This window comes from Vulpes vulpes, chromosome 2 (genome assembly GCF_048418805.1).
Source record: "Vulpes vulpes isolate BD-2025 chromosome 2, VulVul3, whole genome shotgun sequence".
In the NCBI taxonomy this organism is placed as follows: Eukaryota; Metazoa; Chordata; class Mammalia; order Carnivora; family Canidae; genus Vulpes; species Vulpes vulpes.
Genome location: NC_132781.1, coordinates 121539297 through 121562126, shown reverse-complemented (window position 1 = coordinate 121562126; position 22830 = coordinate 121539297). Strand labels below are relative to the sequence as shown.

At 43.6% G+C, this 22830-nt stretch overlaps 1 protein-coding gene across 7 annotated transcripts in view; it reads left to right on the top strand.

Annotated features, from left to right (window-relative positions):
- Nucleotides 1-18461, top strand: part of FGF1 (fibroblast growth factor 1) — an 86853-nt gene extending 68392 nt beyond the window's left edge. For 4 of the 7 annotated variants that reach the window (XM_026018244.2, XM_072749880.1, XM_026018254.2 and 1 more), the window contains 2 exons: nucleotides 10854-10957; nucleotides 15123-18461. In XM_026018244.2, the coding sequence (XP_025874029.1) occupies nucleotides 10854-10957; nucleotides 15123-15317 (299 nt within the window). In that variant the 3' untranslated portion in view covers nucleotides 15318-18461. The remainder of the gene's footprint in view (nucleotides 1-10853; nucleotides 10958-15122) is intronic. The other 3 variants (XM_026018263.2, XM_072749882.1, XM_072749879.1) reach the window with 1 other exon arrangement.
- The last annotated feature ends 4369 nt before the right edge of the window (nucleotides 18462-22830 follow it).

The following is a 22830-nucleotide window of genomic DNA, read 5'->3' as shown; positions in this document are numbered from 1 at the left end:
GTGAATTCAGCCGCCTGACCTAAGATGTCAAGAACCCTTGGAACTCAGCACAAGAAGGCCACTGGAGTGGGTGTGAGGAGATCTACATCCAAGTAATGCTGGATCGACTATTTGCCAAGTGAACCTGGGCTAATTACGTAATCTTCCTGGCCTCACTTTTCTCACTTGTAAGATAAGACTAATACTCATTTGCCTCACTGGTTTCTTAGGAGGATTAAATGAGATAATTGAAGAAGAAAGTCCCCAGCACAGTGCCTGGCTCAGGGTAACAACAGATCAGTACAATATTGCTGTTGTCATCATATCTTCATCATCATCATATCCGGACTTCCATATATTCAACCCAGCCTGTGGAAATACAGTATAGTATTTGAGGACCTTCACTTCATCTTTTCTATAACATTATCTCCCAGGAAGGTCAAGGGTCTAGATTCACATTTTGATTCAGGGCCTCTCTGGCAACATTCAGAGTTGTGTTGGCTTATTTATTTACTCTAGAACTAAGAACAAGGCCCAAGGAGGACAGAAATCAGAGTAAGGTGGGATGAGTGAGCAGAAATCCATCTCTGTATTTGTCAATACCAGAAAAACAGGATAATCCACATACTCTCTGCAGACTAAGGGAGGCCCTAGATTTAGAGTCAGAAAGCTTGAGTTCATATTGCTGCACTGTCACTTTCTAACTGGAACAGCACTGAACAATGACCATTCTCCCCATTTTGCATAAAATGTTCTGCAAAATAAGTGTCAAGTTCCTCAGCCCAAGGACCCTTCCAGTCACCCCTCCTGTCTAGCACTGTAGATGTCTCCAGTGTTCCCAACCGTCTAATCTTGGGGAAAATATTGATATTCAACTTTCTCACCTGGAGAATGGGAATAATAACACTGTCCTGTGTGTCTGACAGGCTGAAAAGTCTTAAAAGATCCTGCAGGCAGGAGGACTCCCGGGCATGGATGGACCCATTGAGTGTAGTTCTGTCGCCCTCTGCTGCCCAGTAGCGGTACTGCCACATACACTCTTCATTTCAAGGGTTATTCTGAATCCGAGTCCATCTGGAAGGCGCTCGGGGTGGAGAGAGTGGATGACCCTGGCTGATTAGCACAGTCTGGTGAGAGGACGGTTTCTATTCCTAGGTCATCAGTTTGAGCATGACTAGAGATTGTAGTCACAGGTACAGAGCCATACCCTTAAGACTAATGCCAGGAAGAATATTTCTAAAACCCAATCAAATATTGAAATAAATCTACATAAATTATACAAAATAGAACTGCATGCCCTCCAGCTCTACAAGGCAAAAAATAATTCTTCATAGCTTCTCTTTGTCTACAACCTGCAGATCTGCCATGGGCAAAACTAGGATGTTTTCAAAACTTATCGTCTTCCTAATTCCAGGAAAGTAAGTTTCTAAGTACCTAACACAAGGCCTTTTTTGGAGTGGTATGAACCTATGACAGGTGCTTGTATGCAGCTTGTATTGATTGCAACGTAGACCTGTGTAAAACGGCCCCACTGGTAAGAATCTCTCGCCAGTAGGGAAGATGTTTTTGGTTTGCCCTTCATAACTCCCCAAATCATGGCTGTAGGCAATCATCAATACAGGCTGTGGCCATCTGTTACAACGCCATTCTAGGAAAGCCAGGCAACATCAGAGTAAGAGCTGCAGACCATGAGCCAAGGCAATGGATGTTAAGTTGCAAGAAGATTCATGGTGACTCCTGTGGCTTCCCTTTGGGGCATGGGTAGATGATGGCATCACCTTGAGAGGGAGGCTCCTGGAAGAGGAACAGGCAAAGGGAAAGATGACCAGTTCCATTTTGGATACAGATTTGAGGAGTTCCTCTTGTACCATCCATATCTCCTTGCAGTTATAATTAAACTTATCCATGTGGTTACTTAATGGTTTTCTCCCCCACTAGGCTCCCTGAGGATGGGGACTTTGACTCTTATAGCTCAACAATGCAATTTTGTGTCTAGTACATTGACTGGTACTTGGTATAATGCCCAATAAATATTAATTTGATGAGAGAATGAATTATATTGGTGGCAGATAAATTCAAATTCAACAATATATTGTAGATACCTATTGAACACCTGGGGAAGTGATTTCACAGGCCTCAGTTTCTTCATTTTAAAAACAGTTCCCATGCCATAGAAAAATAGGGACCTTAAAAGTGTCATATACACTGCCAGGCACATAGTGGGTGCTCAAATAATGTTATTTATCATCATCATCACTCCTAGACTGACTTGACTTTCTTCCTATAACCATGTGATCTCTGCGGTCTGATAAGTTAAATGAATGTTAGCCTTGCTCACTGGATTTAGTGTTACTCTTCATCTCGGTGTCACCGGGACTGTCTAGGTTTGAAGCTCTCAAGTCCTGGAATGTAGGAGAAATGTGCCCAGGCCCTGGCCCAGCCAGCCCTGGCCTGTCTAACTTCTCTGCTGGAGAGAGCTGTTGTGGGCAAAATAAGGAGGGGCTCCACGTTTGATTCTGCTCTTCCTGCTGGAATTTCCTCTCAGGCAAAAGGGGACATGATTTGTTCCTCAATAGGATGAATACCTGAATAGTAACTGGAGAAGAACAAGTTCACAGCATCCCAAATCTGCAGCCTCCTCGGTGACCACACCCCCTTGCCTGCCCAAGCACACAAGAGGCTATGTGGGGAGCAGGATTCCTGGCACTGCTCACCGCACAAATGGAAATGTTCCTGAGCAAAGTGTGTGCCAATCAAATATTTATAAATCAAACCACATCCTAAAGGCACTAAAGGGAGTTCACTGGTCAAAGGAATGGTACTTTGCACTCTTTATAAGGAGCAGACTCCTCTTCAGTGAAATCCCTCCCGCCTCCTTGTTTTGGGGCAGTCCAGACTTCCAGTGTCTAGTGTGCTATGGCTCGGCACCTCATGGTAAAGGCGCTTTGCTCCCCACCAGCATGGGCTGAAAGTCAAGACGGCTTTCCAGATCACCAAGGTGGGCAGAACTGGGCCCTGTTGGCAGAAGCCAGAGAGCCAGGCAGGTCAGCAGCAGACTGCTCCCCTCTGCAGGGTGCTCCCACAGAGGTGGGATGTGATGCCAGAGGACTCTCTGCCCCTTCTCCCCTCACTCCTTATCTGGTTATACAGAAGAGATTCTTCTAGATAGACTTCTTTTTCATAATATCACACAGGCCATGGACTACATTAAAATTTTCCAGGCATCTTTTTTTCAGACCCTAAAGCAGAAGCAGACACCTTTACACATTCTAAGAAAAGTCTTTTTCATATATATATGTATTCCAAACCACTGGAATTTTTTTTCCATAAACTCATTTTTTTTCTTCTCCATCTTTCTCTAATGTTTTATGGAGCCCAACTTGTGGCTACGTTTTAATTATAAATGCCACTGACATAAAACAACCTCACCGAGTTCTGAATGAGGCTGACCTCACTTTGGGTAAACACGGCAAAGGACAGGAAGTCTCCAACCCAGAATAAACTAGGCACGTAATCTCTTTTGGCCTCTCTTTGTAGAGCAGAGGTGGGAAGCAGGTTTAAAGGCCATGGACGTGCTACAGAAGCAGAACCTCCCTCTGCACTCATCTGTCCCCTGAATGCACCAGTTGTAATCTTATCTTTAAAAATTTCTAGGGCAGGAGTGGATGATGCTATGATGGCTGGGGGCTTGGAACCATGGTGCGGCACTCCAAAGCTCCCTTCAGCTTGGCAGTGGCAGGCTCATAAGACCTTTTCCTTCTTTCTATCCTTGGAAAGTAAGAATCATGTATCTTACTGTGAATAAGGTGCTGCTAAGAGCTAATGGAAGGCACTGTGGAGAAGAGAAAACCAAAGATACAGACAGAATTCTCCAGGAAAAAAAGGTAGACTGCCTATGTAGGGGCTGCTATATCCACCCAAAAGCTCTGGGTTCACCTTTATGCAGGTTCCTCCAAGTAAAAAGACCCATGAAGGGATCCAAACTAGAAGCACAGGGCAGGGAAAAGCACGATCCACAAAGGTGGAAATTACATTTCAGTATTTTGACATTTATTTTTGATCAATGGGCCACTCCTAAACCAGCACACCCTTACGCATTTCCTAGTCAAGAAGCAGGACTCTGGATTCTACTAGGGACATGATGGTCACAAGCCCACCAAGCAAACACTTACAATCTTCTTGTAGTACCTTTTTTTGATAAGGCTTTATAAATCTGAATTTCTCTCGGAAACATATGTGTATCTAGAGGAGCTTTTAAAAATCTGCTGGTGAGGGGAGAAGAGGGTGACTGAGGGGAGAGAAGGCAGGAGCCCCAGGCAGAAGCAGAGCCTCTGTGCCTATGCAGGCCGTGGAAGCTATAAGAACTGGTGACCTGGGATCCCTGGGTGGTGCAGCTGTTTGGCGCCTGCCTTTGGCCCCTAAGAGATTACGTCGGGCTCCCGGTGCATGGAGCCTGCTTCTGCCTCTGCCTATGTCTCTGCCTCTGTGTGTGTGTGTGTGTGTGACTATCATAAATAAAAATTAAAAAAACAAACAAAACAAACAAAAATCTGGTGACCAAACAAAGAAATTTAAAAATAAAGAAATAAAATAGCAATTAAAAAGAATTTTTTTATTTAAAGATTTTATTTATTTATTCCTAAGAGACACACACAGAGAAAGAGAGAGAGAGAGAGAGAAGCAGAGACATAGGCAGAGGGAGAAGCAGGCTCCATGCAGGGAGGCTGATGTGGGACTCGATCCCAGGACTCCAGGATCACGCCCTGGGCTGAAGGCATGAGCCAAATGGCTGAGCCACCCAGGCGTCCCTTAAACATTTTTTTAAAGAAAAATTGCTTCCATTTCTTCTGCTAAGTCAAAAGTGCCTATTCCCATTTCAGAACTGTGGAACAGTAAGTACTCCATGGACTAAATGACTTGTCTCATTTTTCAAAAAGCACTTGCCCTTTCATCTTCAGGACCTTCCTGTCACAGATAGCAAGTCCTAAATTCCCTGCATGAGATAAAACGCTGCTCCTTCCCTTTTGCTGAGGTGTTAGTTAACCTGGTAGAAGGTGCTGGAAGGAACTGAGCAGAGAATCTGTGGCCCTAGGGCCCTCTCAGCCCTGTCCTGCCTCATCAGCTTTCCTGGCTCCCTGTCATCTGTCAAGAAGAACACCTTCCTGGATACCCGTGTTCGGGTCTACACAGTGCCTGGATCAAGCCTGAGCTGGGTTGTGGAGCATCACAGGAGCGGTCAGGAGCAAGAAACAGGAGCTTTGGCCGGCTCTGAGTGCCTGTTGACTAAGAGCAGAGCCTTATACATCAACTATTGCCCCGAAAAGGAGATGTCACAGTCACCAGCAGCCCCATCACCTAGACGGACCCAGAGTCAACTGGTGACTGGGCTTGCCTCAGAATTGTGTTTTTAAAGAAATGAAGACCTGGGACAAAGGGCAAGTTCCTCCCACTGCCCTCCACAGACTCAGCCCTCCTCCTCATCCTCCCCAGAGCAGCAACTGGTATGAGTTTGGTCTGACTCTACTGCACAGTTTCTCATTTTACTCCCTCTATATGCATGACCTATGCAGTTCTGTGTTTTTTACAGAATTTCATCAAAGATTTGCTATCAGTATTCTTTGCAATTTGCTTTTTTTTAATGATACATTGTTTTCTGCTTTTCTTTGAAAAAGAATATATATATATCTTCTATCTCTCTAATACATACGTGTAGCCACTCTATGTACTAATACCTAATGCAGACATATGAGAGAGAAGAGAGTTTCTGTTGTAGCTGTTGCCCTTGTGTTGGCCTTTAGCTTGACAGCGCTGGGTTTCAGTAGCCTGGGTCTAGACCTCCCCGCCTCCCCCCCAACCCCCCTGTCAAGCCCCCCCCCCCCCCGCCCCTCCTCACCCCTCCTGGGCAGCAGCTGCCGAGCCTGCAGATTCGGGGACCGGGTGTGGGGGGTGAAGTGACTCCGGGGAGCGGGACACCTCGGCGGTTCCACGAGCGCCCCGGCTGGGTGTTACTCCTTCCTGCCAGGCCTGCTCGCAGAGGATATATGTTTAGGAAACCCAGCCAGAAAGAAATCCAGTGAAAATGAGCTATGAAACTTGGACATCCTGGAGAAATAATATTTACAGAGGAAACTCCTGAGACGAACTCTCACCAGTGCGACAGCCCCGGTGCTGGGCCCCACGGCCCAGGGCCGAGTCCGGCCCAGCCGCTCTGGCTTGTGTTTACCTCGGTGAGGCCCTCCCCGGCCAAGATGGGAGGCCGCAGACGGCAAAGGGGACTCTACCTACACCCCCTCCCCCCAGAAAGACGAATGGAGACTGTGTAAGGCACAGAAGAGAACTAGGAAATGAAAAGCTCTCTAAAAAACCCTCCTTGCCGATAATGATGTGTCAGTGTAGGTTCATCAGCTGTGACAAATGTACCACTGTGACAGGGTGTTGATAGGGAGGGATTGCACACGTATGGCAGCAGGGAATATATGGGAAATCACTGCACCTTCCCTTCATTTTTGCTGTGAACCTTAAACTGCTCTAAAATATAAAGTCTATTTTAAAAAAATCTTCCTTGAGTACACACAAGGACCTGTCCTTTGGGATTTCCGCAGTTCCTATAACATATTTGAATAAATACCTACATAATGGGTGGGTAGTTGGAAAAATGTCCTAGGCAACTAACATCACTCCATTCTGTAGCTACAAACGGGATCCTGGATGACCACCCGCCATCTTGTATCTGACCTTGAACAGAAGAAGGTCCAAGAAAAGAGAATCTGGCTGGATTTGGATCCATCTTTCCCATCACTGGAGCCCAAGGTGTTTTATAAAAGAGAAGAAAAAACAGGATACTTGCAATACTCAGAGCTGGAGTCTCGTCAAGATGTTACTCCTTCTTTCTTTCTTTTTTTTTTTTTTTTTAGGTTTATTTATTTATTCATGAGAGACACAGAGAGAGAGGCAGAGAGAGAAGCAGGCTCCATGCAGGGAGCCCAATGCAGGACTCAATCCCAGGACTCCAGGATCATGCCCTGGGCCAAAGGCAGGCTCTAAACTGTTGAGCCACCCAGGGATCCCTCAAGATGTTACTCCTGATCCTAAGTATGATCTTGGGTAAAACAGGCTGTTGGCAAGCTTCAGTCTTCTCACCTATAGGACAAAGCCTCTGTCACCTTCCCCCAGGGAATGCTGGGAAAAGCAGTGAAGTCACTGCAGCTCAGTGGAAATGACAGAAATGGTCCTGTGCCCTCTCCATGCACTAGATCATTTAATCCTCAAAACAAATGCATGAAGCAGATACTATCATCACACAGAAGCCAACAGAGCTACATACCTTGCCCAGTGATCACACAGCTAATGCATAGCCAAGCCAGAATTTGAATTCATGCAGTTTGATTCTGGAACCCACACATGAAATTTATACTGTTTATCCCATGACAGAATCTAGCACAATGCCTGCCACATTGAGGTGATCGGTACACAGCCCCTTCCCTTGGTCTCTCTTAAACATGCAGGATTATGCTGAGAAACTGGCAGAAAAATATATGTAAAGCTTCTCTGAAAACCATCAAATCCAATGAAAATACAGAGCACTAAAAAAAGAAAAAAAATTTATTGAGATTTTATTCACATACCATAGAATTGACCCACTTATGGTGTACAAGTCAATGGTTTTTATATTCACAGAGTTGTGACTATCTCCACAATCAATTTAAGAACATTCATCAACTGCCAAAGAAACCCTGTACCTCTCAACCATAATTCCCCTTTGCTCTCCCCACCATCCTCCTCAGCCCCTGGCTACCACAAATCCATGTCCTGCGTCTCTGGGTCTGTCCATTCTGGACATTTCATTTCAATAGAACCATAAAATATGTGGTCCTTTGTGACTGGTTTCTTTCACTCAACATGTTTTCAAGGCTCATCTATGCTGTAGCACATAATAGGACTCCATTCCTTTTTACAGCTGAACAAGATTCTGTTGTGCAGCATTGCTATAGAAGGTATTGACTTGCTTCATAGACTGTCAGAGCTGGGGAAAACAAAAGAGACTGAATCCAAAGCCCTCCCATGTTACTGAGAAGGAGTCTGTGGGCTCGAGGTTAAGGAGCCTCTCCGAGGTCACCCCGCTGGCTGGTGGGAGATCCTGTAAAGCTCTCAACTTGGTCCCTCTTACTTCACCCCACAAAGCATTACCGGAAAAGTAATTCAAAGTGCACAGCTTACTGATGATGGACAGCGGAATCCTCTCTGCAAATGTTAGCCTAGCATCATCCATTCAACAAATATATCTTGGCTGAACTGGAGGGTTAAGCACTGTGTGAGGTGCTGTAGACCCATGGGCGACAGGACAGAGAAGGTCCCCGCTGTGTCTCCCAAGTGTACCTTCTCCCAAGGAGGCAGAAATCAACAAGCAAAAGCCAAAGTGACAAAAACAACTGTGTGCTGTATAAACTGCCACAAAGGAAACCAAGGCCTGAGAAAGATGACGATATGCGATCTAAGGTGGCACTGGCAGGGGCACGGTGTGTATGGACAGCAGTAGGGGACTGGGGTGGGGGAAGGCCTCTCTGAGGAGGGGGCATTTAGGCTGGTGCCTGGAGGAGGAGAAGGATGCCTTTGATCATATCAGGGGGAAGAATGCACAGACAAAGCATGAAGCGCGTGCAAGAATCCTGAGGTGGGAAAGAGCTAGACGTGTAGGGGATGTTAAATGGGTGGGGCAGGGTGCATGATGAACGAGCAAGTTGTATGGTGTGAGGCTAGTGAGGAGGCTCAGATCATGAGGGAGGCCTCCTGGCTTGTTGTCTCATGACTCCCCTCTCGGACTAACCTAAATCAAGAAGACCCGTGGGAAAGGAGGTCAGTGGCTTCTGCTTTCCTTCCTGTGAATTAGATAAATGCCAGTGACCACAGGGAGCTAGAGGAGACCTGAGTCTCTGTAGCAAACACTCCCAAGAATAAGAGACATGCATCTTTGGTAAGGGTGAGTAACGATGTATCACTCTTAGGATGAATCAGAAGATAAGGAAAACAGAGGGAAATAAGAAAATATGTCCATATTAATAAGGAAGCGGTTAAGATGATGGTATAGCCACGTAGGAGAACACGGTGCAGCTGACAGAAAGAATGAGGTTAACTCCTTCAGTACTGAACTGGCAAGATCTCCAGTTAGTTGTTAAGCAAGCAAACAAAACAAAACAAGGTACACAGTTGTGTGTGTATCATACCATTTATGTAAAAAAAAAAAAAAAAAGGCAGGAAGGATAAAATGGATTTGCCCAGATGTGCATAAAGTCTCTCTAGAAGGAGATACGCAAAATATATGTAGGAGGGGTTTATGTGTTCGTCTCTGTCTCTCCTGATCCCTGGAGAATGTGCCCTGGGAGGAAGGACAGGGGTCTCATCTATCCTGTTTACCACTGTACCCCTGTTATTACATGTGGGCGGCTGGGAGACAGAGGCAACAGAAGAGAAACTCTTCACATCTCCTCTTCTATGGTTTCCGAGTTCAAAATCTGTGAATGTATTTCTTATTCAAAGAAATAAAACATGAAAACAAGGAAAAGGCGATAAGAGGTCTCCAGCTGCCAACCAAAGCCTGGCGTTCCTTCCAGCCCATGCTGTCCCTCGGCCTCTGACTAGGCTAACCCTTCAGGAGGTCAGCTCGTCCTCCCAGAGAATGGGGTGCTCGCTAGTCCTCACTTAGAGTTTCTACCCCTAGTAATAACAATGGCTGTGACAGTCTGGTGAGCAAAGAAATTGTCCAGAGAGTCCAGAGTTAAATTTTGCTTCTCAACTGTGAGCCATCAAAGGACCTCTCTCCAGAGCCACCAGGGGGAGAATGAACAAATGCAGAATCATTGAGTGGGTGTCGTAATCCAGCTAGTGGTCTAGCAGTGAGCAAGGCTCCTTAGGGGTATTAATCAGTATAAAGGGGGAGTTCAACTCAGAGGAACTTAAATCCTTGCTCTCAATCTCAGAATTTCCCAACTTCAACACTACTGACCTTCTGAGCTGAATAGTTCCTTGTTGTGGGGGGCGCCCTGAGCACTGAAGAATGTGGCACAGCATCCCTGGCCTCCGCGTACCAAATGCCAGGACCACTACCCTCACTGCAGCCAGCACAACCCAAAATGCCTCCAGACACGGTCCGATGTCTCCTGGTGAACGGAATCACCCCAGGGTGAGAACCAGTGTTCCCATCCCTACATCTCCGGGCAACTCCTTTGTTTTCCCAATTAGAAGCTGGGGTTCCCCGCTGCCTCTATGCCAGCTGGGCTGCCGCGGAGGCTGGCAGCTGACCGAACTTCATTGTGGGAGAGTTCCCTGAGTTACAGAGGCACCAACCAACCCAACTTCCTGGGAACCTCTCTGTCTGGGAAAAAGAAAGCTATCAGATTTTTAAAAATAACCATCTGCCCCTCGAGAAGCTCCCACGCCTCACAGGCAGGGGCCCTGAATACTCCACCCCACCCCCACCCCGGCCCAAGCAGGTTGATAATTAAATCAAGCACACCCAGGCTGGCCAGCTGCCCATGCTCCAGCCCCAAGGAAGGCAAATGTGGTGACCTCCATTGGCCAGGAGGGGACAGAGACAGAGGAAGAGCACAAGGGGTCATCCTGCAACACGCAGGGGGATGGTGAGCACACCCACCAGCATCTCTCCTCCTCTCAGGAACCTAATTCCCAAAGGACAGCTTTCTTTGGAGGGCAAAGAAAAAGGAACTGTATTTCTATGTTTTGATTAATTTGAGGCTCATCCTTGAGGGCACGGACAAACGAATGAGCAGAATTTTCCATGGCTGACTGTCCTGGCCGCCAGGCCCTATCGACAAATGTTCAGTGTTTATTTACTTTTGCCCGTGTTATTTTTGTTTCAGTTCAGCTGCAGCTCAGCGCGGAAAGCGTGGGGGAGGTGTATATAAAGAGCACCGAGACTGGCCAGTACTTGGCCATGGACACCGATGGGCTTCTGTACGGCTCAGTAAGTATGAGGCCAATATGCTTCCAGACATGGCCAAAGTTTGAGGTTTCCAGAAATCGTGTTACGTTGAGTAATGCAAACTATAAAGCAACAATTAGTCTCTGTTTGTTATTTTTTCCAGCAGGATTCCCACCCTCCACCTTGCCTTATTTTAGGTTCAGGCATGAAAGAGTTTCTTGTGATAGTCTCTCAAAATACTCAAACATACTATCGCCTAGACACAGAGGAGACATTGATTGAGATTTTAGTAACTCATCAGTCAATCATTGCAGGATACCTATTCCCATTTCATTCATTCATTCCAAAAATATTTCTTGAGTGCCACCACATGACATTACTGTGTTCTCTATGCTTTTGGCAAAAATTATAGAGCCTAGGTCTAGCATGTCCCATGTCATCCAATGACCATTATCATGGGCCTCCTGTGTCTAAGTACTGTAGGGAAGGTGAAGATGAACGAGCTACATCCCTGTCCTTGAGAAGCACAGTGTGAGTTTATTCAGTAGCTAAAAACTCTCCACATCTTCTGCTCCATCCCTCCCCTGGTTAATGCTTTACACAGGTTTGACTCAGCCTATATTGATCTTCCTGAGAAAAGAGAGACCGACAATGTGATTTTGCCCCTCGTTGTATCTCTGGTAAAAGATTGAAATGGAAAGAGAACTAAAGCCAATGGACCCAAGTTCTGAAATTATTTCTGAATTTCAATGATCCTTTCTTTATATCCTATCAAAATGATCATTGAAGCTTGGCCAAATGCCTTTCTTTCCTTTTATGAAGATGTCTACAAAAAAAGGCAGCCAGGAGGGGACTTTGGTCTCAAGCTCCCTTTGACTTACATCAAATTGCCAAGTGGCAATGAGCACAGAAGACTGTCTCTTGAAGCTGTAACTTCAGTCAGGCCTCAGGATGTGAACACAATTTTGATTTTTCATGTCACCTGCTAGGGGTCAGGAGATGAGACTGTCAGTATTGAGCAGTCTCCTATGGCTGTTCCCTGAAATGTGGATCAAATGGGACAACTTCAAAGGAGTTGGAGCTAGGCAGTGACTGCTACATAGGAAGTAGATTTTTTTAAGGTGGTTCTTCCAGTTGGTAATAAAAATCAATCAACCAATCAATCACTGAATCTGACTCAAAACTGAATCTCAATTCACTGCAACTTTGGCAAGTTACTTGCCTCCTCTGAGCCTTGTCTAAAATAAGGATAGTAATGGATAGTGACTACCACATACAAGAGTTACAAGGGATCAGAGAGACGATGCACAGAACCCATCCACCAATGTTTCTGACACATGGGAGATGCTCCAACAATGAGAGCTATAAGACAAATAATAAGTGTATAAATCCTTTATCCTCATTATTTCCTACTTTATGTTTATGGTTTATGGGTTTTCCTTCTTTTAAATCAGTTTTGATATGTAATGCAATCTTCTTTTATTTGTCTAAAAATATTGAGGGAGAACTCCCAAATCCAATTTCCTCTAGGCTCCCACTGTAGTCTTGGCCATCACCGTACTTCACTTGAAATATTCAGAGGGTAATCTTAATATATTATGCCTAATAATCTATATATTTCTCCAGTAATGACAAGTTCTAAAATATCTCAGAACTCAGTTCACACTCTTAACCAGTTTTAGGGATTAATCTACCCCGATACAAATTTTATATCTGTGGAAAAGACATATTATTTTAAAAAATAAGTTTGAAAGGCTATATATCAAAACATATTTAATATATTTATCTCTAGGGATGGTATGGGGCTGATTTTATAATATGTGAATGCCTGTATGATCCAAATTTCCTATAGTAGCCATATGTGACCCATACAGTTGGGGAAAAAGTGTGCTAAAGATAAAAAAAGAGAAAAATTTTTAAAAGAGTCATGAATCAACAGTTGATCTCCAGGCCCCTGGCTCTGTACCAAGTGCATAACAACTACTGACAAATCCTCGTTGAGGGACAGACGGCACTCCTCCAATTCAGCCTGCTGACTCAGCCTGTGACTCAGCTGTCCTGTGTGTGTCAGCTGCTCTAGTGTAACAGAGACATCAGGTGAGGGACATGGCTGTCCTCAGCTTCGTCACAGAACTCAGGCCTGACGCCCACTGAGGGGTGTCATGGGGTACCCTCCCTACAGGGGAGTGGGCAACCCACACAGGTCCAACACTGCCTACCTCCTCCCACACTCAACAATGTGCATCAAAAACTAACATCTAGATAAGTTCCTTTAGAGACAGCAGAGTCACCCAATTAAATAGTACACTGATGTCCCATCTTATTCTAAAAAGATCCATAGTGTCTCATTGAGCGGTCATTGCACTAGACAACAGGTGAATAAGAAACAAGAAACTTCCAGTTACATGGCTTCTTCCTAATCAGAGGGAACTTTACTGACTGCTTTCCATGTTCTCAAGAGTCAAGTTAAACTCATCATCTCTCTGCAGAGCACCTGTCATGTGCAAGACTCTGTGTTTGGGAGAGTAGACACAAGGCCAACAAGTTTCCACCTCTTCCCTAAGGGAGGCCTACATTCAAAATCACAAACATGCCCATGAATAAAGAATAACAAGCAATAAGACTGGAAACCACCAGAAAGGGCATCATCTACCACTGTGGGGGAAGAAATATTGAGATCACAGGATTTGGAACTGGAGCAAAGTCAATATACAGCATAAGGGTTTTATATGTAATAATATATTAAATTAAATATAATAAATGTATTCTAAAATCTTGATGCATAGAAAGTTCAAATGCCTGGGGTTCTTCCCACTTTCTAATCGATGAACTCCAGGTAAAACAGTAATTGTGGGTAGATATTTTTAAAGTAACTGCACTATTTACGATGTTGTAGTAATCTCTCCAGCTTAATAAATTTGCAACCGCACTGGATTCCACTGTCTGGGTGTACCCTATCCACTTAACCAATCACCTTTCCATGAAGATTGAGGTTGCTTCCAATGTATTTCCATTATATCCAGTACTTCAAAGATCATCTTTGAAAATACTGTTTTACACTTGCTCAACTACTTCCTAAGGCTCAATTCCTACAAATGACACTGCTGGGTCAAAAATAATATATATTGCCAAACTACCCTCAGAAAATTGCCACAATTTATCTCACCAACAGTGCATGAAAGTCCCTATTTCCTATGCTCTCATAATACTAAGTATTGCAAATTTTTTTATTCTTTGCAAATATCACAGCCAACATGTTAAATTGTTTTTGATTTGCATTTTCTTTTGATATTGAATGTTTTCATAGGTTTATTTCCCATTTTTTTAAAGCAGATATAGCATGCCATTTTGATAACCTCATCAGCCTATATCCATATGGACATATCTATGTCTCTCCATTTGTACATACATAAAGATGTGAGAGAGTATGTTCATTGACTGTTGACAGTTCCCCATATCTGGGTGGGTGGATTTGGGGTGGTTTTTTAATTTTTTCTTTCTTTTTTTATAAAGTAAAGTTGTGATTTTTTTAAAAGTACAAATCTTTCTGTAAGTAGTTTTTTATACATAGGAAAGAATAAAGCTATTTTCACTTTTCAAAAACCTTAAATTCCAGGATATGTTTTATGCTTAGGACATGTTTTGTGCAAGTGTTTATGATCCCAACAATGCTAAATCAGGTAAAAATCCTGATATTGTTAGTGAAAATCACCAGGACAGAAAATAACATTAGTAGGCTTTCATTTATTTTTCAAGTCCAAACTTAAAAATCCCCACCACATCACAGTCTGGTTTTACCTATTTTGGCTTTTTTTCAGGGGCATGTCCCTGTGCCAGGCCTTTACAGAGACAAAAGGCCAAGCCCTGCTCTTAACATGCTTATGGTCATCCAGGATTTCCCCAATGGGAAATTCCAGGATCCTGAGGACAGCATGGAAGGGATGCTGACAAAAACAGCAAATGAATTTTGAAGGCTCATTATGTGCAGACGCATCCTATTCTAAATCATTACCATTAACCATTGCTCTCTGAGATAGGTTCCAGTATCATCTCAATTTTCCTGAAAAAAAGAAAAAAAAAAAAGAAAGAAACTAAAGCACAAAGAGCCTCAGTAAACTCACCCAAGGGTGCATGGCTAGTAAACAGAGAAACCTCATTGAAAACCAATCACTAATAAGTCTACTCTGTTTTGGTCTTATCTTTTTAGCAGACACCGAATGAGGAATGTTTGTTCCTGGAAAGGCTGGAGGAAAACCATTACAACACCTACACATCCAAGAAGCACGCTGAAAAAAATTGGTTTGTTGGTCTCAAGAAGAATGGAAGCTGCAAACGCGGTCCTCGGACTCACTATGGCCAAAAAGCAATTTTGTTTCTCCCCCTGCCAGTGTCCTCTGATTAAAGAAATCTCTTCTGGGTGCCGACCACTCCAGAGGAGGCTGAGCGGTCCTCACCCAGTTGACCCCAGATTATTCCCTTGACCAATGGCTGCACTAACCCCTGGCCCACAGAGCCTGAATATGTAAGCAACGCGCTTCTAAATGCCCAGTTCACTCTTCTGCAGAGCCCTTTACCCCAGCACAGTTTGGAACAGAGGGATCAAATTGCTTCTAGGGGCCAACTGGCTGGTCAGTCTGGGTGTGTGGATGTCCAGTTGCCTACAGGCACCTGCTGTAGGCTCAGCCTCTCAATGCAAAGGTGTGGCCAAATGAAATGTGTTCAGGGGGCTGCCACGTGGGTCATTAGTAACTGCATACAATTCCTTCTACTGAGTAAACTCTGATTTCCCCCAAACATCTGGCATGATGCCCTCTCGTCCTTTCAATACCCCCACGTATATTAGCAGAGAAGCTTATGGCTAGGTTAGGGGAAGGTTGTGTTCCATGAGTAGAAACTGGGTTGAAGAAATCCACCCCCTCTCCAAGAACAGAAGAGACTAAAATGGCAAGGGGAGATTGGGTTCTGGTGGTCAGCTTAGAAGGATGGGCTTTCCATGCAGAATAAACAAAGGATAGGAATCCTAGCCTCAGGAAAGCAGAATAAATGCCTAGCTTTGGAAGTCCTTACCATGTCTTGAATTTCCCAAAATTATTCGGCAGCAGGAAGCTTCAGGAAGATGTCAGATGGACAGCATGGGAAGTGTTCTCTTGATAAAAGCAAAAACATCAGATGCTGGTAAATTCATTTGAGTCTGGGGTGTGGGAGTGCTGAGAAAGAAAGGAAACATGGGCTGAGGGGATGCTTTCTTCGAAAGAGGTAGATCCCAGAAGTGAGGAGGAAAGAGAAAGGGACACAACTTGTGGCGGGTCCCCAGAAAACAGAGGCTCTAGAGTCCCAGGTGGTGCTTACAAATCACAAGCAGATTGGGTTTGAGTGTAGATGCCAGTTTGGTGGGTCTAGGGTGCAATTTGTGTATTTCTACATGCTGGGGGGAGGGAGGCTGAGGGGCTGGTGCCCTCCCCTCTCCATGCTTTAAGTAACAAAGTCCTGAAGAATGCTGTTCCAGGGAAGGTGGCTCAAGCCCCTGATCCTCTCTCACCTCACCCTTAAAAGTGTATACACCATTCGTCTTCATGAGCATCCAGGGAGCATCAGCAGCAATGACGCTGAGGTGAAGGAACATGGTTTTAAGGCACTTTGGCCCAGTGCCTCTAAAATACCCATTCAGAAGATATACAAAAGCATACTTCAAAAATGTTAAACCCTCACAAACAGCTTTTCTCAAGAGGCCATTTGTGTTACGATTACTTGTATAAATATGTTTCCTGCTTAAAGTAAACTTGACCCAAGTGGCTAGCAAATGAGAAACACCATTCATCTCTGACCTATGATACTATTGCCATATAAAGGCCTTTAATAAGCCATTTACATCTATGGTGAGACTGTGTGTTTTAATTGTATTGAAAAATATGTAGCTTAAAGGCAGTTAACTGATTAGCATTCAGCCACTGAGAATAATAATAGGATATGATATATAAGCTCTTCAATTATCCACTACTTACACTACATTTACCTATACAAAGATTGTACTTCATTTTCCATTGTGCTATTACAGATTTTCCTTTGAAAGTAGGGACTCTTAAGCAAAGATATGATAACTGTGGATAAAAACTGTTGAGAATATTAGCTCATGTTATAAGGAACTGACATTGCTAATGGAAAAACAATTCCTTACTAACTGAATTGTCATGTTTATGATGGAAGAAAAAAATTGTGAAAGTTCAAGGCAACAGTATAATTGAGGAACTGAACTAAGTTAATGCTATGGTTAATAATATCATTCTGCATTTGTACAGAAAAACGATTTCAGAACTTTTTGTTTGTGTAGGTTGGATAAGATAATTCTATTTTATTTTAGTAAATCCTTACAGGCAAGTTAGGGATAGTGCCGTGCAGTTTAATATCTCTTTACTCTGAAGATTTGGCCAGAAAAGGGTACCCAGAGAGGAAATCTAAGATATTTATAATGGTCCATAATTTTTAGTGTATGAATCAAATTCAAATATAACACTGGCCAAGAAAAAATTAAATGTTGCTAACAGATGAGACGGAAGTCGGTGGTTTCAGAGACTCAACGCAGTTAGAAGAAACGCTATTGTGGCCTCCACAACCTCTGCCCAGTCATTATTCATGCCTTCATTCATTCGGTGAATATTTATTCAGTGCCTACTGTGTGCTGGGCACTGTCCTGGGTACTGGGGCCCCTGGAAACCTTGTCTGTCTGGTTTGCTGCTGTATTCTCTCCCAGGGCATTATATTTATGATGAAAAATGCTGTGGATTCATTTATTTCAGTCAAATAAATACAGAGACTGTAGGTTGCTGCTAAATGAACAGCAAGTCCCAGAAACCCAGGTTCTGGAAGAATTAGTGATACCCAGTGTAAGATAAACCCTGATCAAAGTGTCAGAGGACATGGCAACGGAAACCTATTATTTTCTACCTTGGAACCATGTCAGCTTCAGGGGGACCACTTTCAGATTGGGAAAAGAGTCTGTTGGATCTCGTAAGAAGGGAGTAGTTGGCAGATGCCCCTCCATTCTGAACATGCTCTAGTTCCCTAAACATAGAGCATTCCTGTTGCGTTCTCTCTTCCCTGAGTAAGCCATGTAGCCATCTGCTTGTCACACGCCTCTCATTTGGATTCATTTTTGGGCCAACTGTTAAGAATTGCCTGACATTCTGTACAAAGCACCAGGCGCATTTATGCTTTTGATTGTTTTCAATGTGGAGATGGAGGTGGTAGTGATCTGTTTCCTTGGAAGGGATGACAATCAGAGCCTCATCTAGCCAATAGTGTGTACTTATCAAAAACTGACTAGAGCATCAAGCATTACTGAAGATCAAGGTCCTTGCTTTGCGTCAGAGGTGACGGAGCCCAACTCCTCAGCCTCATGGAACATACTGCCTACACCCACTGAGCCCACAGGCTGCGAAGCTGACCTCTGATGAAGAAGACATTTGTCATTTTACATCTCTCTCTCTCTCTCTCTCTCTCTCTCTCTCGGCACCTGACAAGTATTAATAAATGTTCCACTAAAAGGTGATAATGTGTCTCTGAGTTTCAGAACGTCACAGGTCTCATCTTCCTACAGAAGTTCTTCCCCTGGTACCTGTCAGATATTGCTTTGTCTTCTAGACATAACTTGTCACCGGATAGGAGACCTTACAGGCTGACAGGAAAAGCAAAGGTAGAAACATTTTTCATTTTGTTTGGAAACCTAAGGCAACATTAGTGTTTTTCTAGGGATCCATCAGAGAACTATATTCAAGGGATTTGCCCCCTGATAGAGCCAAGTACCATAACTAACTCAATTGACACTTTTTCTCCATAGTATAAATTATGAAAATTTATGCTACTATTGTACAGTTGACCAGCTTGTGCTTAGGCAAACATACTGTGACTGGAAAAAAAAATTAAAGACTTACAACTTTAAGCCAATGGCAAAAGGCACATCTCTTGCATCTCAAGTGCTTTAATGAAGGGTAACAGGTTTGCCCATCAGATTTTCTGGAATCAAAAAAAAAAAAGATTTTCTGAAATCATTATCATACTAAGCAATATATCCTTAAATAAACTTATCAATCTTAGGACTTCTTTTTTTATTATTTTATTTATTTCTTTGAGAGAGAGACAGAACACGAACAGGGGGAAGGGCAGAGGGAGAAGGAGCGAAACAAGCAGAATCCCTGCTGAGCAGGGAGCCCAACAAGGGGGCTCGATCCCAGGACCCCAAGATCATGACCTGAGCTGAAGTCAGATGCTTAACCGACTACCACCCCGGTGCCCTTCAATCTTAGGCTTCTTATTCTTAGGAGAAAGCATACTGTTGCCTAGACCTCACAGCAGAATCAGATCACACACACAGACACTCACATGTATACACACACACTTACACAGGCGCTCACACACATACAGTCCACAAGCATATGTACCTATTAATAACGGTTAGGCAGTGTTTGTCCACTCAATCAATTACCTGCCACAATCATTGCTCCTTTTCCTTTTAAAGTCACCTAAACTCAATACTTTCCTACTTTTTAGAGCTTGATTCACAGTAAGAACATTTCCCATCACAACCTAGCACATACACCCTTTTGTATACACACATGTCAGGAAACTATACATATGAGATGCATTTTTTCCATTACTTTCCACTAAAAAATGCTGGTCAAAGATCCATTAAATTGGGTCACAACATTAATGGGTTACAACCACAGTTTTTTTTAAAAAACACTGGCTCAAAGAACTGGTGTTCTTCCCGAAGATGACGAGACCCAATTAGGATCCTGTATTATGACTTTAGTGTTTTCAAAGACAATGTTTGTTCAAAGACAAGGGGACATCCTGTTACCCAGGAACCATCTGTTCTGAGGGCTTGGTGGATTCTTTTAGTTGGTTTGCTACTAATCATACAAAATGAATGTACCGATGCAGATCCCACAGGCACCCACTGCTGCCTGCAATGCCTCAATGCTTTTAGCAGATTTCTGCTGGCAGAGCCCTGAGGACTTGGGCCCCCTCCCCTCCTTTGGAATTCTCATCACTGTGGGGCTTGCGGGCATTCCTTCCCTAACTTGCACAGTCTTCACTTCATTCCTTCCTCTTACTCTGTCCCCACATTCTTAATTCATAACCATTTCTAAACAAGACATGAAAAGGAAACTGAGCCAAGAAAAGGCTAGACACCCAGAATTTCTGAGCATCCTTCCCAGCCCCCATCACTTTCTGACAATTATTCTCTTACCTACCTAACAGAAGAGTTTACCATCCATAACTGGTGACAGTTAACACTGTCAAGATAAACACCATTGACAAGATAAACACCATTACTACTAGTGACAAGACAAACACCATTACTACTAGAATGCATCTTATATAGGGATTTGAAAATTTTCATCTTTGTTGTACAACTAAAAAAAAGTAACTCAATGACCTAAATGTTTGAGAGGGCTGGCTGAGAATTGGCCTCTTATGGGTGAACTTGATGGCAAAACAGAAAATTCTACTGAAGTTGCTGCCTTCCATATTTATCTGAGTGATGTCCCAGCTGCCATGGGGTGGGGAGGGGAGGGAAATCCTAGCCCTAAGAACCCTTGGGTCACCGTTAAATGAAGGAGTATGATAATAGTGACATGTCAACAAAGATGTGCCTTTAACTGCCCTTGCACAGATTAACAAAAATTATCTGTAGAAGCAGTAGTGCAACATATAAACACTCAAGCCTGACCTAGCAGTGGAACTTGTAACTTCTCCATTTCAAAATCACTAGGCATTTGTTGGGCAACTGTTAAAATTCAAATAATGGCTCATGAAAATTAGCGCACCCCCTTCTTCCTACTCCACTCCTTAAGCCTGCCCTCTACCCCCAGAAAGAAACTCCCTTGCTATTATACATAAAATTTACTCTAAAACCCAGTCAGAGAATTCAGAGCCTGAGATGTGGGGATCTGACACAGGACACTTGGGCCCCCCCAGTGATTCATCTGACATTCTCTCAAGTTACAAGGAAATGTACTAAATGACTATTGGGATCTTTCTGTAACACTGTACCCACTCTGTGGTTGACATATTGACCATGACATACTACACTGTTAGCTTTCCACCCTAGTTATAAAATTAAAAAGAGAAACCAGGTCAAGCACAGCCTGAAGCTGGAGGGTGGGTTTGCTTTATAAAACACATGTATTGTAGGACCTAGTTTTGGGGTCTTCTGATGGGTCTGAGAATGTGTGTGATGTGGGAAGGAGGTATTTCCTAATTGCTTCCTTCCCTCTGAGCTACCCACTGTCACACAGGCTACATTTACACATTTAGTAGCTAAATATTGGTGTCTATTTTATTACATAAACAAGCAAAACCTCACCATGTCCTTGATGTGCTCCTCTGTCAGCCTTAATGAAGGGTTGGGCACTCCTTGTTTGGAAGTGTGTTCAATTTCAGGATTTGGTTCACTTGGTGGCAGTGTTTGGGGATGGAGGTGTAGACAGGCAATTTGTGCAAGTCGTCACAGAGACGCACATCACTGTGATTTTTGTATTTCATATTTTTCTGCCTTCAGAGAAATTATTTTTTTCAGTCTTATCCCAAGATACATAAGAGCAAGAGGAGAGATTATTTTATGAATACGCCTTGGCCCAGAACTTTCTTCTCCAAAGTAAGTTACAGGGATATCTTAATATGCTAACTTGTTTTGTTTGGATTGTAAAAACAGGACTGTTTGTAGTCTGCGGTGTCAACTGTGTAGAGAGTTCAGTAGCTTCCTGGAGATACGAACATTGAGATCTATGGCTTTCTCAAAATACAACATCTGCATTAGGAGCTCCGAGTCTGACCTGGGAAATGGTGCAGATTTTAGGACTGGCCGGATTATTTCTGACAATACAGGATAAAATCGTAAATCCAGGGCAGGTGTGCAGAGGGGAAGTATGAGAGAGAAACTTATTTCCTTATGCATGATGCTACTGGAATCTGTCATAGACTATTCAACTGAAGAGAAGAAGAGAGGTGGGTTTTATAGACTGCTTGGAACTAAGGTAACTCTCAAACAACTTGAACATTTGGTAAGAGTTTGACAGGGCAGAGGGCTACTCCATACCATTGAATCCTCAAGAATCAACAGTAAGAATAAGCTGAAAATGAGCCATTTCCCTTCAACTCCCTCCCTCATTCATTCATTCAATGGTCATTGTTTGATTATTTAGCATTGTGTTCTTGAGGGTCCGATTAGGAAACTGAGACCACACCAATAATTTGAACAGGGAGATTTTAATGGAAAGAATTATTAACTAATAAAAAGGGATTAACTACTAAGAGGGTAAAGAGATCTCTAAGCAATACTGGAATAGCAGATGTAGGGAGCAGCTTCTATCCCAAGGTTCAGGGAAGTAATTAAGGAAGGAAGAAACTTGAGAGAGGGCCTTCACTCACGGATGAGATTGAGACTTCACTGGCAAAGAGATGGCCGTGGCCCAAGGACTTTGGCATTTCGGGGCTAGAGAACCTCTCTGGAAACAGCCTGCCTTGGAGTCAGTGTGACTCGCTGGAGGTTGTACACCAGCAAGTCTCACGCAGGAAGCTGCCCACCCGCCATCGTGCCATGGGAGCAAGAAGAAAAGCACAAGAACCCCAAAGACAAGCCCCTTCCCCTTGAAGTGTCCCTCCAGTGCCCTCTGCTGACAATCCTAAGCTGCATCAGCGGGCAAAGGAGAAACGTTTTCAGCTGAATGCAAAAGGAGGCAAAGAAAAAGGATTTGGAGCAGATAGGCCATAAATTGACAAGTGACAATATCATGATTTAGATACTCTACTAGACAAAGCATTAGAGATGAATAAATGTGGTCCTTGCCTTTAAAAAGCTTATTGTCATAGTGGATGGAGACAGTCCCTAGATGAAGGCATCAACTTTTTTGGTT